The sequence below is a fragment of the Thalassophryne amazonica genome, chromosome 8 (assembly GCF_902500255.1).
Source record: "Thalassophryne amazonica chromosome 8, fThaAma1.1, whole genome shotgun sequence".
In the NCBI taxonomy this organism is placed as follows: Eukaryota; Metazoa; Chordata; class Actinopteri; order Batrachoidiformes; family Batrachoididae; genus Thalassophryne; species Thalassophryne amazonica.
In genome coordinates this window covers 4,124,581-4,140,639 of record NC_047110.1, presented here as the reverse complement: position 1 = coordinate 4,140,639, position 16,059 = coordinate 4,124,581, and the positions used below count along the sequence as shown (strand labels likewise).

Here is a 16,059-nt window from a genome sequence, read left to right as displayed (position 1 = left end):
TAGGAGCATCTGTACAGATTTCCATTTGTGAGTTTGTAATTGCTAAAGTTTTCCACCAGGCAGTCAGAGCTGAAGAAACCCACAGAGTTTTAAAACATTTATGGCATTTAATGGAAGCAGTAATAAAGGGTACATCTGAGAGTTTGATGTTGTTACATTCTAACTCTTCTAATTCTGTCCAGGAGCTGTGAAAAAAAGTTTTTGTGTCATCATTTATATTCTCTGAAAAATGGTCACAAAATCTAAAATTACACCAGGGTATGTAAACGTTTGAGCACAACTGATCATGAATGATATTCACATTTTGTGAGTTACGTTTTGTGAGACCTGCATTCACATTTTGTAGGATATTTCATTCATGGTTTACAACAAAAGGATTATGGCCTCATGGACATTCACGGGTTGGGTAAATGTTCACTGATGGATTGTGGATAATTCATGTTTTGCAGCAGATTCACATGTTGGGGGTCAACAGGTTCTTCCAGAGTTCTGCTCATGCACAGTGCACTTACATGTACACAGTCCACTCAGTGACACTGCACAAAATTCTTCATCATACAGATTCATCTGCTGCAAAGAGATTCTGATGTGGTTGAATATAAAAATCATCATCATAGTGCAGCTGTTGGTCAAAAACAAAGTGATGGAATCATATTTAACTACAACTCTGATGGAGTGATGGACTGTGTGTACTATGCAATAACTGAGTACTTTTGCTTGGACAGATGGCAGGACTCAGCCAGGCTGGGAGAGGGGCGTGGCCTCCATGATGCACAGCAGTGAGTATATGTTAATTTATTAAATCCACATCATCTGAGACATGATTCAAAACAGCTTTAGTGAAAATAAACCATCAGAATTTTTCAATTTTCAATTTATTTTCATTTATATTGCGCCAAATCACAACAGAGTTGCCTCAAGGCGCTTCACACAGGTAACGTCTAACCTTACTAATCCCCAGAGCAACAGTGGCAAGAAAAAACTCCCTCTGAGGAAGAAACCTCAAGCAGACCAGACTCAAAGGGGTGACCCTCTGCTTGGGCCATGATACAGACACAAATTACAGACCAATTCATAGAACAAATATACAGGAAATGTTGCCGGTGCACAGGACAGGAAGGTTACAGAAACAGACACCACACCCATCTCTGGATGGAGCTGCACCTTAAACAGAGAGAAAAAACAGAATCAGACATCAGAAAGACAAGAAATACAGTATAATTTGTCAGCATTAAACAACAAGAAAAACAGAAGAAATACTAAGGTGATCAGCCGAGTTTCTCCGCTCTCATAACATTTTGGAGGACATCGCCAGAGTTCCGGGTGCTCTGTGGATTACCATCCCCGATGGCATGTGCCGTAGGTGGCGTTGGGAGAGGATGCAGAAACGCGGCTGTCGAGCTGGAGTCCTGGTGAGGTTACAGACACCGGCCGTACAGACCGCCGCTCCCCAGTGTTTTTCTTGCCAACGTGAGATCACTGGGGAATAAGATAGATGAGCTGAGGATGCTTGTGTGTAAGAACAGACTCGTGAGGGAGTGCTGTATGCTGCTTCTCACTGACACCTGGCTCCACTCATCCATCCCGGACAAAGCTATCGAGCTAGCGGGCTACACAGCACATCGTCACGACAGAACACGGGCCTCCGGTAAGAGCAGAGGAGGAGGGGTGTGCATTTTTATCAATGACACCTGGTGCATGGACTCAAAGACTGTGAGCAGCCACTGTTCTGCAGATTTAGAGTTCATGTATGTTAAATGCAGACCCTTTTACTTGCCCCATGAATTCACAGCTGTCATGATTATGGCTGTTAACATTCCACCTGGTGCTGACTCTGGCTCCGCCCTCGGGCGGCTACATGACACAATCAGCAAACAACAAACCACATATCCTGAGGCTGTCCACATCATAGCAGGCGATTTTAATCATGTTGATTTAAAGATTGTTCTCCCCAAATTCCATCTGCATGTTAAGTGTCCAACGAGGGGAGACAACATACTGGACAAGGTGTATTCTAACATCAATCAATCAATCAATCAATTTTTTATATAGCGCCAAATCACAACAAACAGTTGCCCCAAGGCGCTTTATATTGTAAGGCAAGGCCATACAATAATTATGTAAAACCCTAACGGTCAAAACGACCCCCTGTGAGCAAGCACTTGGCTACAGTGGGAAGGAAAAACTCCCAGCAGAAGCAGGCTCAGGGAGGGGCAGTCTTCTGCTGGGACTGGTTGGGGCTGAGGGAGAGAACCAGGAAAAAGACATGCTGTGGAGGGGAGCAGAGATCAATCACTAATGATTAAATGCAGAGTGGTGCATACAGAGCAAAAAGAGAAAGAAACAGTGCATCATGGGAACCCCCCAGCAGTCTACGTCTATAGCAGCATAACTAAGGGATGGTTCAGGGTCACCTGATCCAGCCCTAACTATAAGCTTTAGCAAAAAGGAAAGTTTTAAGCCTAATCTTAAAAGTAGAGAGGGTGTCTGTCTCCCTGATCTGAATTGGGAGCTGGTTCCACAGGAGAGGAGCCTGAAAGCTGAAGGCTCTGCCTCCCATTCTACTCTTACAAACCCTAGGAACTACAAGTAAGCCTGCAGTCTGAGAGCGAAGCGCTCTATTGGGGTGATATGGTACTACGAGGTCCCTAAGATAAGATGGGACCTGATTATTCAAAACCTTATAAGTAAGAAGAAGAATTTTAAATTCTATTCTAGAATTAACAGGAAGCCAATGAAGAGAGGCCAATATGGGTGAGATATGCTCTCTCCTTCTAGTCCCCGTCAGTACTCTAGCTGCAGCATTTTGAATTAACTGAAGGCTTTTTAGGGAACTTTTAGGACAACCTGATAATAATGAATTACAATAGTCCAGCCTAGAGGAAATAAATGCATGAATTAGTTTTTCAGCATCACTCTGAGACAAGACCTTTCTGATTTTAGAGATATTGCGTAAATGCAAAAAAGCAGTCCTACATATTTGTTTAATATGCGCTTTGAATGACATATCCTGATCAAAAATGACTCCAAGATTTCTCACAGTATTACTAGAGGTCAGGGTAATGCCATCCACAGTAAGGATCTGGTTAGACACCATAGGAACATTAGGAACAGATCCAGAAGTTAAGGAGAGATAAATAATTTCCAGCACAGTCGGTCCAAGAGTGGACCACAGGTCTTTAAATTGTTTTGTTTGTATAAGATCAAATAAGCAGGTTGTGCTTTTTGTTGACATTACGAGTTTTGTCAGCATGCCTAGTGAGATACTCTCAAATTCTGTAAATCTAGGTAATACCTCAGTAGTGGCGCCCACCTCAATAGCAGGGTGTAGTGGCTGGATTAAGACATGCTGGGATATGTTTAACCTAATGTCTTCAATTTTCTTCTCAAAGTAATCCAGAAAATCTTGTGCTGTAAAAAAAGAGCGAACTACAGGTGGTTGTGCATGCAAAAGTGTTGCCACCGTGTCGAACAAGAACTTTGAGTTATGCTTGTTTTTGTTGATCAAATCACAGTAATAGGTCTGCTTTGTAGTTAGTAGTGCATGCTTATAGTCTAGAATATTATCATGCTACGTGAGGTGGAATACGTCTGGTTTTGAACAACTCCATTTTCATTCTAGACCTCTAGCCTTATACTTGAGGTCACGCAAGTAATCACTGAACCAATGTCGAGTGTAGTTTTGAGTGTTTTTAGTGTTTTTCCATAAGACTGTCTACTGAATGGTCATTTTCCAAAAGTGATGCTAAGATATCAGACAGTCTAGCTCCGAGTTCAATCGTAGTTGATGAGTTGATGTGTCACCGCAATAATAAATAAGGTTGTTGTTCCACTAAACACGGCAGAGAAACTGTAAACTTAATAAGTGAGTGACCAGAGACCACTGATGTAAGAGGCATGATGTCAATATTCATGAGAGCAATACCACGTGTGAGAACCAAATTCAGGGTATTTCCACTAATGTGCGTTGAATCTTGAATGCATTGCTGAAATCCTAATATATCCACAATTTCCATAAATGATTTGCAGAGGGGATCAGAAGGCTTATTTATATGAATGTTAAAGTCACCAATAATCAGAATGTTATCTGCAATAGTTGATAAGTTAGAGATAAACTCACCAAATTCATCTAACAATTCAGAGTATGGGCCAGGAGGCCTATATACAGTGATAAAGTAATAAGGTTGATTTTTATTCTTCTGACCTTGGCTATACGTAGTGTCATGGGCAAAATGGAGAATCAGATGTTCAAACGAACTATATTTATGAACTATATATATTTATAAACCTAGATTTATAAATTACAGCAACACCCCCGCCTTGCTTCACATCATGAGGAAGTGACTAAATGTGTATGTTGGTGGGCAGGCCTCATTTAAGGGCAGGACAGCTGTGGTTTAAGCCAGGTTTCACATAACCCAATCACATCTAAGTGATGATCCATAATTAGATCATTAATCAACAGTGATTTTGAGGACAGTGACCTTATGTTAATGAGACTCAGACTAAGGACCACAGTGGAGTTGACAATTAGACTGTTTGGATTTAGGGGTGGTTCCAGAGTAGCATATATAACCCTAATCCTAACCCTAACCCAGTTATCAATGAAATTAAAGCCTTGCTGACAATTGCACCAGTCACCTATTTAACAACGTCAGCCTGTTAAACGCCTCATCATTAACCCGGCAGTGGAAGGGGAACAGAGACTATTAATTGATGCCAACATATCTTTCTGGTGAGGTCACAAGCCCTCTTTATGTCTATTTTTGTGACCTCAGAGTGCTTCATTCTAACATCATTGGTGACAACGTGAATAACTATGTGGCAGTATCTCGTGTCATGTTGTTTGTCTACCCTTCTGCAGTGTCAGCACCATAAGATGAGAGGCAGTGTTGTGTGCTCTGTCCCCAGGAATCCATTTGACATCAGCCAAGGCTGTACCTTGCAGTTGATAGAGTCCTCTGTCACTAACGCCTGGTGTTTCAGCCTGGAGGTAGGGGTGGAAGTCTCCCGTGGGGTCAAAGGCCTAACAACAGGCACATCCAAAGCAGAAAACTGGTTCACGGTTCGCAGTGGTGATTGTGATCCAGGTACCACAACCAGGCACTGAGCCCTGTGTGACTTCCTCCGCCTTACACCCGTCTGAAAGCTGTTGTCTGCTGCAGGCATTTCTAAGCTAATGCTGATGGGCACACTAGTTGGCCCAACACTAACCATATCTGAAGTGCCCGTGACATCTAACTCCACTCCACTAAGAAGCTGCTCTAACTTACGGCTGAGGCTCTCTAAGAGAGCCATCCTATCTGCCAACATTGTGCACAATTAACCCTCTGGGGTCCGAGGGCATTTTTTGGACAGTTCACTCGCCTGGCATAAATGTTTTATTATTGCTGTTAACAGCTCTCCCTGCATCCCAAAATCAAGTTTTATGTCTCTTTTTTTTCAGGACAACCTGTGCTTTCAGAATATATATGTTTGTGTTGTGTTTTATAAGTGTAATAAAGGTTTACAATCAAAAATAGGCAAAGAAAAAATAAAGCGAAAAATAATTTTCCACACACATTTATTCAAAACACAGAGCAAACTATAATAAACAACTATTTTGACACTTTATAAAGGTAATTTGAGGTCTTGTGTGAAAGACTGTACAACAAAATGGTTCAAACAATAAACACAAATGCACATTTTGAACAATATATACAAAATGGTCTATGCGTTTTGTTGTCCATTGATGTGGTAAACAGTGCTTTACGCAGAGAAAGCAACAGAGTTATCCAGTAACATTCACATGCAAACTAGTGGAGCAATCCTGATAGTTACACACTGTTTGTTTGAGCACATGAGATTGTCATCAGAGGCTCTCCGTCTGCTCCTGCTTTCACTGACCACTGTGCGTAATGGCACAATGCGCACTGAGTATGTACTAATAGTACGTACTCATTGGAGCACCCAGGGGGCTATTCAAATGGGCCAACTAGTAACACATCACTCCTGAAAACGATCTTTGGCTTTTCACATGAAGTAAATCTGCCCTACGATTGGATTTTGTAAAACCATATGATGGTGAACCAATTACGATTAGACACTCACATTGCGCACGTCAATGTCAGTGTCAATGTCAATTTTATTTATATAGCACATTTACAACAACAGCAGCTGCCCAAAGTGTTTCACAGTAAAAACAATATCAAAAAAACCATACCACCAAAACAAAGCATTAAAATTCCAAAATATATGAAAACACATAAAACCAGACACACAGCTTAAATTGTATTAAAAGCCAAAGCATAAAAATGAATCTTAAGAACAGATTTAAAAGACTCTAGAGATGGAGCAGCTCTGATATGCAAAGGCAAACTGTTCCAGAGTTTAGGCGCAGCCACCGAAAAAGCCCGATCACCTCGAGTTTTTAATTGAGATCTGGGCACATTTAATAAAAGCTGGCTTTCTGACCTCACTGATCTGACCAGAACATAAGGAGTCAAAAGCTCAGAGAGGTATTTGGGAGCCAAACCATTTAAACACTTGAACACAAGCAACAGGATCTTAAAATCAATCCTAAATGTGACTGGGAGCCAATGGAGCGAGGCTAACACAGGGGTGATCTGCTCTCGTTTCCTCATCCCCGTGAGCAGTCGTGCAGCGACGACGGCGTCGACCCCAAACGGTTAATGAAAAGTATGAAGTAGTGTACTATGTGCAAAAAAAGCATGTAGTCATGCTAGCACATGCTAGTACGAGCTAACCACTAATGCAACACTAACCACTAACTAACCAAGATTCACAACAGGAGAAATTTAGTTCAATAAAATTCCCAGTAAATGCACTTAAAAACTAAAAAAAGTGTTAAACAGAAATAGAAGAAACAAATACAACCTTGTAGTGGTTAGAAGACCGTCATTCAGCACACAGTCTGTCGGAAGGAAGTTCGAAGAATATGTAAATAAGTGTTTTCACTTTATTGTGTCATCCATGTATTTTTATCATATTTACAATTATATTATGTACTTACATTGAACTTACTAAATAAAATCACTCACGCACGCACTCATACTTTTAATATAAAGATGATTTACCACCCCCTGCTGGAATAGCGTATGAGTCCAGAATGTAGTTAGCAACGCTGGCTCATATCCATAGCTTCTCCAAAAATATTTGTCATATTAATGTTCTGTTTTGGCAGCGTTCATCCTTGACCCAAAATACATAAACATACCAAATGGCAAATATGAAACACAGTGAAATAGGTAATGTCCAATGTTGAACACTTCCTGGCATGGGTGGAGCTAGAGCGGAGGTCGGGGTTTCACTGAACTCCCTTGAAATCTGATTGGACACAGATGATTGACATGTCACAGCACCACACGTCTGGTTGAAAGACCTGCATTTTCAAATCAGTGAGTCACATTGACTGCTAGGTTCCTCCTGTCCAGTAGTTGGTGCTGTGTACCACAAAAAGTTCTAATCCACCTTAGTAGAAAAAGAAAAATGTTTGTTCACATTTGAACTGAACACATCGTTTGATCTATGGACTTCTAATCTCACCAAACTTATATTGGTGAGTAAACAACCATATTTTATGCCAGAAATGAGGTCCAGGTTGCTAAAAGCAGCATTTCTCCTTTAATTTGGGTTGCCTTATATACACACGTTTAACCTAACAGATAGCAGCTGGTTCTGTTGGCTTATTAGTGTAGCAGATAACTGAAACAATCCTTCAAATGGTGATACAAGCATCAATACAGTTTGGGACTCCGGTGAGGGCAGTCACAGCTCCTCCTCTCTCCTCTATCTCTGCTCCAACCTGCAAGTTCCCTACTTCACCAGACTGTGAATTCTTCAAAATATATTGGATAACCATGGAATTGATCAGCTGGTCTCTGAATGCTATTGACACCATTTTTTCAACAAGGAAATCAGGGCCGGGGGAACCTGCATGCCCAGATGGAACCTACCCTGCGGGCTATGTTCTTGATGCCGGGGAGGCATGGCATGTCGCATGCTTTGTTCCATTCTCTGTGGAGGACATCAAGGATTTATTTATATTTGGTTTTGTTGTGGGAGGGCTGGTACTTATTGGTTTATGTGCTGCCCTGACGTACTGGAGAATTGGCAAGACGGCTGCCACCAGAACCACGACCCCTCACCTTTCCGTCATGATTAATGAGTTGGGCAAGGCGATACATTTTCAGACTGCGTTAACCCTTGAACTCAGAGGCAAATTGGATAACATCTTGAAGCAAATGCACGCCTAGCAAAGGATGATGTCAGAGACGAGGGAATACTCATAAATTGGATCCAGTTGTTCATGTGAGCTGCAAAGGTGTTTTTCACTGCTCAACCATAAACATGGCAGGCTTATCAGCCTCTGAAGGACAAAATGTCCCATTGTTTCCCTCCAGAAGAATTTCTACAGACTTGGTGAACTATTCGGTTGCTTTCTTCTTATCTTCTTCCACTCCAGCACACATGGACAGAAACTGACTCATTTGCCACTCATACATGGACAGAGACTGAAAGCATGCTCCCACCCCCCTCCACTCCCCCGTGTCCCCATTCCCCTCTCCAGGCAACTTTGTTGTGATTTGGTGCTATATAAATGAAAATAAAAAATATATATGATGGGCCTCTGTGTGACATGTGGTTCTGTCTCTGACTGAAGCATGAACTGCTAACACATTTATTCCTGGTTTCATCGTTCATGGGGGAGCGAGGTTTGACTCTTTTGAACATTTAGTTACAGCCCCTTCACAAGTTGGTGGGGGACATTGGTATCCTCATGCTGGACTTCAGTCTTGCTGTTTTGTTGTTGTGTACAGACCTCCTGACCCCTATTCCCAACCTTAAGATAATCAGAATCAGAATCAGAATAGTTTTATTGCCGTATGAGTGAACAAGTTCACAACATTAGGAAATTGCTGCGGTACTTGGTGCTAACATAAAAAAAAGAGTAGTAAAACAAGTAATATATAATAAAACTTAACACTATAGCAATGTTACAAAGTGTACCGAATGTATGAGCTAAGATCAATAAATGGTGATAGCAACAATCTAGAGTTCTAAAAGTTCTTGTTTATGAGGCTAACAGCAGAGGGGAAAAAACTGTTCTTATGGCGGCAGGTTCTGGTCCGAAGGGACCGTAGCCTCCTGCTTGAGGTGAGGAGGTCATCTGAGGTGAGGAGTTTATCTTTGACTTGGTGACTTTTAAAGATAGAATTTTCATTTGGGGTATTTTAGTATTTATGTTCATCAGACCTCAGGTTCTATAGCTAAGGTGTTTTCAGGTGTTTGGATTGCAAACATTTTTGCGGTGATCAAACCACTGCAGTAGAAACACCTTGGACCTGGTCTAGGCTCATGGGATTCACATTTCAAATAACGACATAATCTGTCTTTCATTAATAATAATGGACCACTCACTCAGTCATTTTCAAGAGACATTATCCTGTTGGAGGAAACCTACTGTTTCTACGACATTGAAGCATCACATGTGGGCAACTAGATGGATTCAGTATTCACGTCTCGACTTTAAAGATGTTGTGACTGGTAATACATCATTAAAATGTGTCACAATCCATGCCTACGTACAAAAACACACACAAAAAAACGTCCTCACACCCTCCATAGACAAAGTGCACCACAGTGAACAGTTTTTATCTTACCATTACTGATGCATCTCTCTGTGGACTTGTCCTTCCTCATCTGTCCATGATTTCCATTAATGTATGGTTAGACCAAGCCCTTAGGGAGCAAGCCCAGTGCTCACAGGGGCCATCATGTTGCCCAAATCCAAGATGGCTGGCAGCCGATATGTAATTATACATTCATAGGTTCTTGTACTCGGTAACTCAATGTCCTTACATTCTCAGTCAGGAAAACCCCCAAAGAGTATGTAGAATGCCAGTGATGCTGATTTATAGTGGGTTAGCGTTGAATTTCCCAATCAGATTTAATTAGAAATCTTTTCAGATCATAAGAGTTCACGGTTGAGTTTTAAAAAACAAACAAACAAACAAACAAACACACACGTAAATACGTTTTATAGGTCATTCAATACAGCTTTGCCTTTTGATGTGAACAATACAAGTGTGTGTGAAGTCAGTTCAAATGGCAGTGATATTTCCGTATAACAGTTTCTTATCAAGTTTAAGCATAAATAGTGAGTGAGTAAAACAGCATGTGTGTTACATGACTCACTTTTGTGGAATAAAGACTCGTTATGTGTGTTTAACTGACACATGAAGTGGGGTCACGTATGTCTTTTTTTTCCAGTGGAACATGTTGAGAAACAAACAGCTTTGCTTCGACTTGTGCTTACTGAAGGACAACTCGTTAATGCTCGGCTGACGGCTTTTGAAGTGTGCCACGCAACCATTAACAGACAATAGATGATTGATTAAATCCCTGCTTAACCTCCACTGAGGCAGAGCTGGTCCATGTGAAGGGGTTTAACCCTGAAACACCTTGTTGTGGATGAGGGGCGTGGCCAGCAGAAGCAACAGCTCAGTTTCAGATGGTGAAACGTCATGACATTGAAGCCTCACGTGCACACTGATGTCAGGGTGCTGCCACAGAAGGTGGTCAGCTGGGCACCGCGTGCAACCTGAGAGTTAACGACAGCCTTTTGTGATTTTCCAGTCTGACAGGGATTTGAACCAAAGGTCCTCTGGTGGTTATGAGCCCAATGCTTTAATCGCTGGACCAGTGAGTGAAGCAGTATTATTATTATTATTATTATTATTGAGGGAGGTGATGATCTAGTGGTTAAGCGTTGGGCTTGAGACCAGAGGATCCTTGGTTCAAACCCCAGCCTGACCGGAAAATCACTAATGGCCAACGGGTTAGGTCCTTAATCCCTTGTTGCTCCGTGTGTAGTGAGCACCTTGTATGGCAGCAGCCTGGCATCGAGGTGAATGTGAAGCATTATTGTAAAGCACTTTGAGCATCTAATGCAGATGGAAAAGCGCGATATGTAAATAAATGCAGTCCATTTATTGTTATGTCTTCCAAGGATGTAATAAAATTAATCTGCGTTTATTTATTTGTCTGTCAAAACTACTCCACAGATTTTAATGAACTTTTCACCACAGATAAATAAACTTTGGGGGTGATCTGGACCCAGATCAAGATTTGACATCATATAGGCTTTCAAGGATTATGTATAAAAAAAAAAAAAAAAAAAAACTAATTCACAGATTTTTACCAAATTTGCACCACAGATAGATATTCAGCCATGGAAGCCTGGATTCGTATTGGTGGATGTCAGAAATCTCAGATTGCGTTTGGCATTATTTAGGGCCTGACAACGAAGTCGTCCTATGAAGACCCTCTTGTAATCGTGCTGTTTATTATTATTATTGTTTATACTTTTCAAACCCCAAGTTCACCCCTTTCCCATGATCAAAACTCACCAAACTTTGCAAAGTCATTTGGCCAGATCCGAAATTCGATATTTTGAGGGTCACGCACATGCTAGCAGTGAAATGGTGAAATGGCACCCCATACAAATTTTCAGTTTGGCCAGATCTGAAATTTGATATTTTGGGGGTCGCAAACATGCTTGCAGTGAAATGGTGAAATGGCACCCCATACAAATTTTCAGTTTGGCCGGATCCGAAATTCGATATTTTGAGGGTCATGCACATGCTAGCAGTGAAATGGTGAAATGGCACCCCCTACAAATTTTCAGTTTGGCCAGATCCGAAATTCGATATTTTGAGGGTCACACACATGCTAGCAGTGAAATGGTGAAATGGCACCCCCTACAAATTTTCAGTTTGGCCAGATCCGAAATTTGATATTTTGGGGGTCGCAAACATGCTTGCAGTGAAATGGCGCCTCCTACACATTTTCAAAAGACCCTCCCCATTGGGGGAACATCACCTGAACATTACCATATATTAACTTCCCATCTAACTCATGGCGCCACCCCTGGTGGTAACAGGAAATATCTTATTTATACTTTAACAGGTACTGATGTCACATAGTTAACCTCATCAACTTCATTCCACTTCTAAAACATCCAGAACAAGTTGGTGAACATACATGATGATCGCCGTGAAGCTACCAGTAATGGCATCCGTGTGGTGGCGTGCCGAATATCGATCCGTCACCATGAAATTAACTTCTTCCTATTGATGGCTTTAATTTTGTCATATCATCATGCAAATTGATACACAGGTCAAGAATGACAACCTCTGGGCTGGGATTTGAACAGAGGAGTCTCAAGCCCAACCTTTAACCACTAGACCATCACCTCCCCTAAACATGTATTCAGAAATAATAAAACAAAGCCATAGGTTTTAAAATATGCATTGTTCTTCATTTATGTGTCACACTTTAATAGAAAATATGTACTTTATCTTCATCTTATTGTTGTTCAAAACTGCGATGAAGGTTTGGGTGGGCTCCAGAAGCTTTTCAGATCCACAGTTTCAGCTCTTTGCTGCCCCCTTGTGTCCTGCTTTAATTTGTGAGACTGCAACTTCCTGTTCCTTGCAAGGAGCAAGGAACACATCCAAAACAAATCGTAGACAGCAGGAGAAACAAAACAGATACTCAGTAGGGATGAGCGAGTACACCACTATCTGTATCTGTGTTTAACCATCTAAATTATCTGTATCCATATCTGTAGTGGTGGGCACAGATAACCAAAAAATTAACTTCAATAACAGATAATCAGATAACTGAAAAGTTATCTTTGATAAAGATAAACCACCCAAAAATGTGTCGGAAGTTACAGATAACCGATAAATTCCAGTATTGTCTCTGGTACATTTGCAACTACTAGCAAGCTGAATTTGAGTTTTAACACCACAATCGCTTCTGGAAGCATCAAAAGCGACAAAAGACCCAAACAATGAGCCAGCATTTCTATGTTTGAATGTGCTGCCTCTGCTGGAAGCTACACAGCTACAGCACAGACGCACCCTGAGAACTCCAATCACAACATTCTGGTCAGGCGGAGGTCTTGAAAAATAAAGGCATGCTGACTTATGGTTTTGTGTGAATACTGATAGAATAACTCCATTAATGTCAATTCTGTCATTTGTACAAAGTTAAAATATAACATATATCTTTTAATGTTGAATAATGCACTAATTCTGAGGTTTTGTAACAAACACAGACAGATCGCAAAGGATTCTGGGTAAAAGTGCCTCTGCTAAACACTGATTGGTTCAGTCATTCATTATGTAAACCAACACGTTAATGTGACGTTTGTCGTGTGTTGGTGTTTACAGATAAATGTGCTTTTGTAAAATATTCCATTTTTTATTTGTAAAAACAGGCATTTTTACGGAGCCCTGGGAGTGTCATCGCAAAATATTTTGCATGTGGAGAGAATGTGCACACGTTTTATTAGTGCCGTGCCGTGCGCATGTTTTATGATGTTGTAAAATGTGCACTCAATATTGTCTTGACACATAAATGTTGGCTTTACACTGTGCGAGTTTTGGCCCTTTTTTAGATGATTCTTCATTCGTGCAAGAATGTTTTGGACCGAGTTTCATGCGTCCTGCATTGTGTAGTGTACATGGAGTAACAAGCTGTGTTCAACATCTCACGACCACCTCCTGAATGAAAATCAAACCTGTTTGATATTATTCTGGTCAGCCGTCATGAGGGTATCCTGCTGCTGAGGGGGTACAAGCGTCCAACCGCTCACACTGTGCATGTGCAAACACTGCAGAGCTGTCTTGTAATGTTTTTTGTTGTTGTTGTTTTGTTTTGTTTTTAAACTTAATTTGTAAAAAAAAAAAAAAAAAAGCCATTTGCAAAGCCAAAAAGTTGATTTGACAACCATCTGATATAACCAGGGTCAAAATAAATAGAACACTGCCATCTACTGGTGCCCAGATGCTTAGTACTTAGGGCGAATACTGCCATGAACAATACTGGCCAGTAGATGGCAGTAGAGGCCTTGAAAACTTGCCAAAACAAAATTCCAGATAATCCGTGTTTGCTACATTTAAGATGCATGGAATTTAACAAACGCAAATACAATAACGTCTATAAACCCAGAGAATATATTCACGAGGGTTTTAGACACTAGAGTTTAATGCTGTTGTCCGTAGAGCCTGATCAGAGTGTCTCAAATGCATTTCTCATGTCATGAACGTACTGAGATTACCCTATCCTCCCCATAATGCACTGCTGGGCACAGCATATATCCACACTAAAACCTTAAAATTAGCACATTACTTTAAAACTAAAACATATATCTGATATTTTCACTTTATAAAACTTCAGACATGACATTAATTTAAATAACTTGTCCGAAATTAGTTTAGTTAAAAGTTGAACCATAACTTAAAAATGTATGCCTCTGGATGACTTGGGTGATATTGCTGTCATATCAGTATGGGGTTAAAAGAAATGAGTTTTTTGTGACCAGTTTTTCTTTGTTTGCAGAGGATAGCACGGTTTCTTCTTGAAGTAGCTCTCCTCTGTTTGCAGAGGGTACAACTACACATCTGATACAAAACATTACAAGTAGGTGCTCAAGTGATTTAAAATTTTATAAGAGTTTGTAGCTATTCAGCTTTGTTTACCACGTTAACTGTCTAAGAATTATCAAACAAAAATTTATCGGAAGATAATTAGTCCGATAATGGTTTTCAAATTTTTCTGAAAAGACAATCCGATAATGAAAACATTATTTTCGATAATTATCAGATTATTGGAACTGTGCCCACCACTGCATTTTACACAGCATCCCAAGTTCATTGGAATTGGGGTTGTAGGTTGAAAAGCTTTTTTATCTCATGAGAACTCTCCCTACCCACCTAAGCAGCTCAAGAATATGGACAGCATGTATACGAGGTCTGTTAGAAAAGTATTGGACCTTTGGCAAACTGGCATACCTGGAGCGTTGGAAACCTAATCACCCTCAAAGTAGTCTCCTTGGGACTCCACACACTTCTCCCAGCAGTGCCGCCACTGTTGGAAGCATTCCAAAAAAGCCTCTTTTGAAATGGAGTTCAGCTTCGCTGTCTTTGGAGCCATAATGTCCTCTCTTGTCTCAAATCTTGCTCCTTTCAATGGCATCTTGAGTTTGGGGAACAGCCAGAAGTTGCAAGAGGCCATATCAGGAGAGTAAGGAGCCTGTTGAACCACTGGAGACTGGTTTTTCATCAAAAAAGTCTGAATTAAGTGCAAGGAATGTGCTGGAGCATTGTCGTGATGTATGTAATTTCCTGTGGCCCACAACTCCGGTCTCTTGCGCCGCACAGCATTACGTAGGCGACGGAGGACATCCCTGTAGTACTAGTTGGTGATTGTTTGACCCTGTGGTGCGTGCTTGTGGTGTACCACACCGCGGGAGTCAAAGAAAACAGTCAGCATCACCTTGACGTTGCTGCGCACTTGGTGGGCCTTCTTTGGTCTTGGTGACGTGGAATGCTTCCACTGTGACGACTGGAATTTGGTTTCCGGGTCGTACCCGTACAACCAGGACTCATCACCAGTGATTATGGTGTCCATGAAGTCAGATTCACTCTTTGTGAAGTCCAGCATGTCCTGTGAGACTTCAACACGAAGTTGCTTTTGCTCCGCTGTCAGCAACTTCGGCACAAATTTCGCCGCAACTCTTTTCATGCCCAAATCTTCTGTCACAATGGAATGTGCCGAAAAAGTGCTGATGTCCACCTCTTCCACAATTTCTCGGACAGTCACACGACAGTCCCGCATCACCACGGCGTTCACTTTGGAAATAATCTCGTCATTTCGGCATGTTGATGGCCGACCAGAGCGCGGCTCGCTCTCCAACGTTGTGCGGCTATCTTTAAACTGGTTGTTCCGCTCCTTAATCTGTGTGATGCTCATTGCATCATCTCCGAAAGCTGTCTGAATCTTCTGAATGGTTTCCACCTGGCTTTCGCCCAGTTTCTTGCAAAATTTGATGCAGTAGCGCTGCTCCTGTCGTTCCATCATTTTCCTTGCAATAAAAATCCACCCAGCGCGCTCCACACGTCCTCACTCAAACGCTGCTTGCCAGCAACTGACGCAATCGACAGGCGGGAAAAAATTCACGCATGCGTACGAAGGTTCAAGGTTGGC

The 16,059-nt window shown here is 41.4% G+C and overlaps 1 protein-coding gene across 1 annotated transcript in view; it reads left to right on the top strand.

The window, feature by feature from the left end:
* Positions 1-726: 726 nt before the first annotated feature.
* The window catches only part of LOC117515211 (paired box protein Pax-6-like), a 353,676-nt gene continuing 338,343 nt past the window's right edge, over positions 727-16,059 (top strand). The window contains exon 1 of the mRNA XM_034175687.1: positions 727-779. Within this exon, the coding sequence (XP_034031578.1) occupies positions 767-779 (13 nt within the window). The 5' untranslated portion in view covers positions 727-766. The remainder of the gene's footprint in view (positions 780-16,059) is intronic.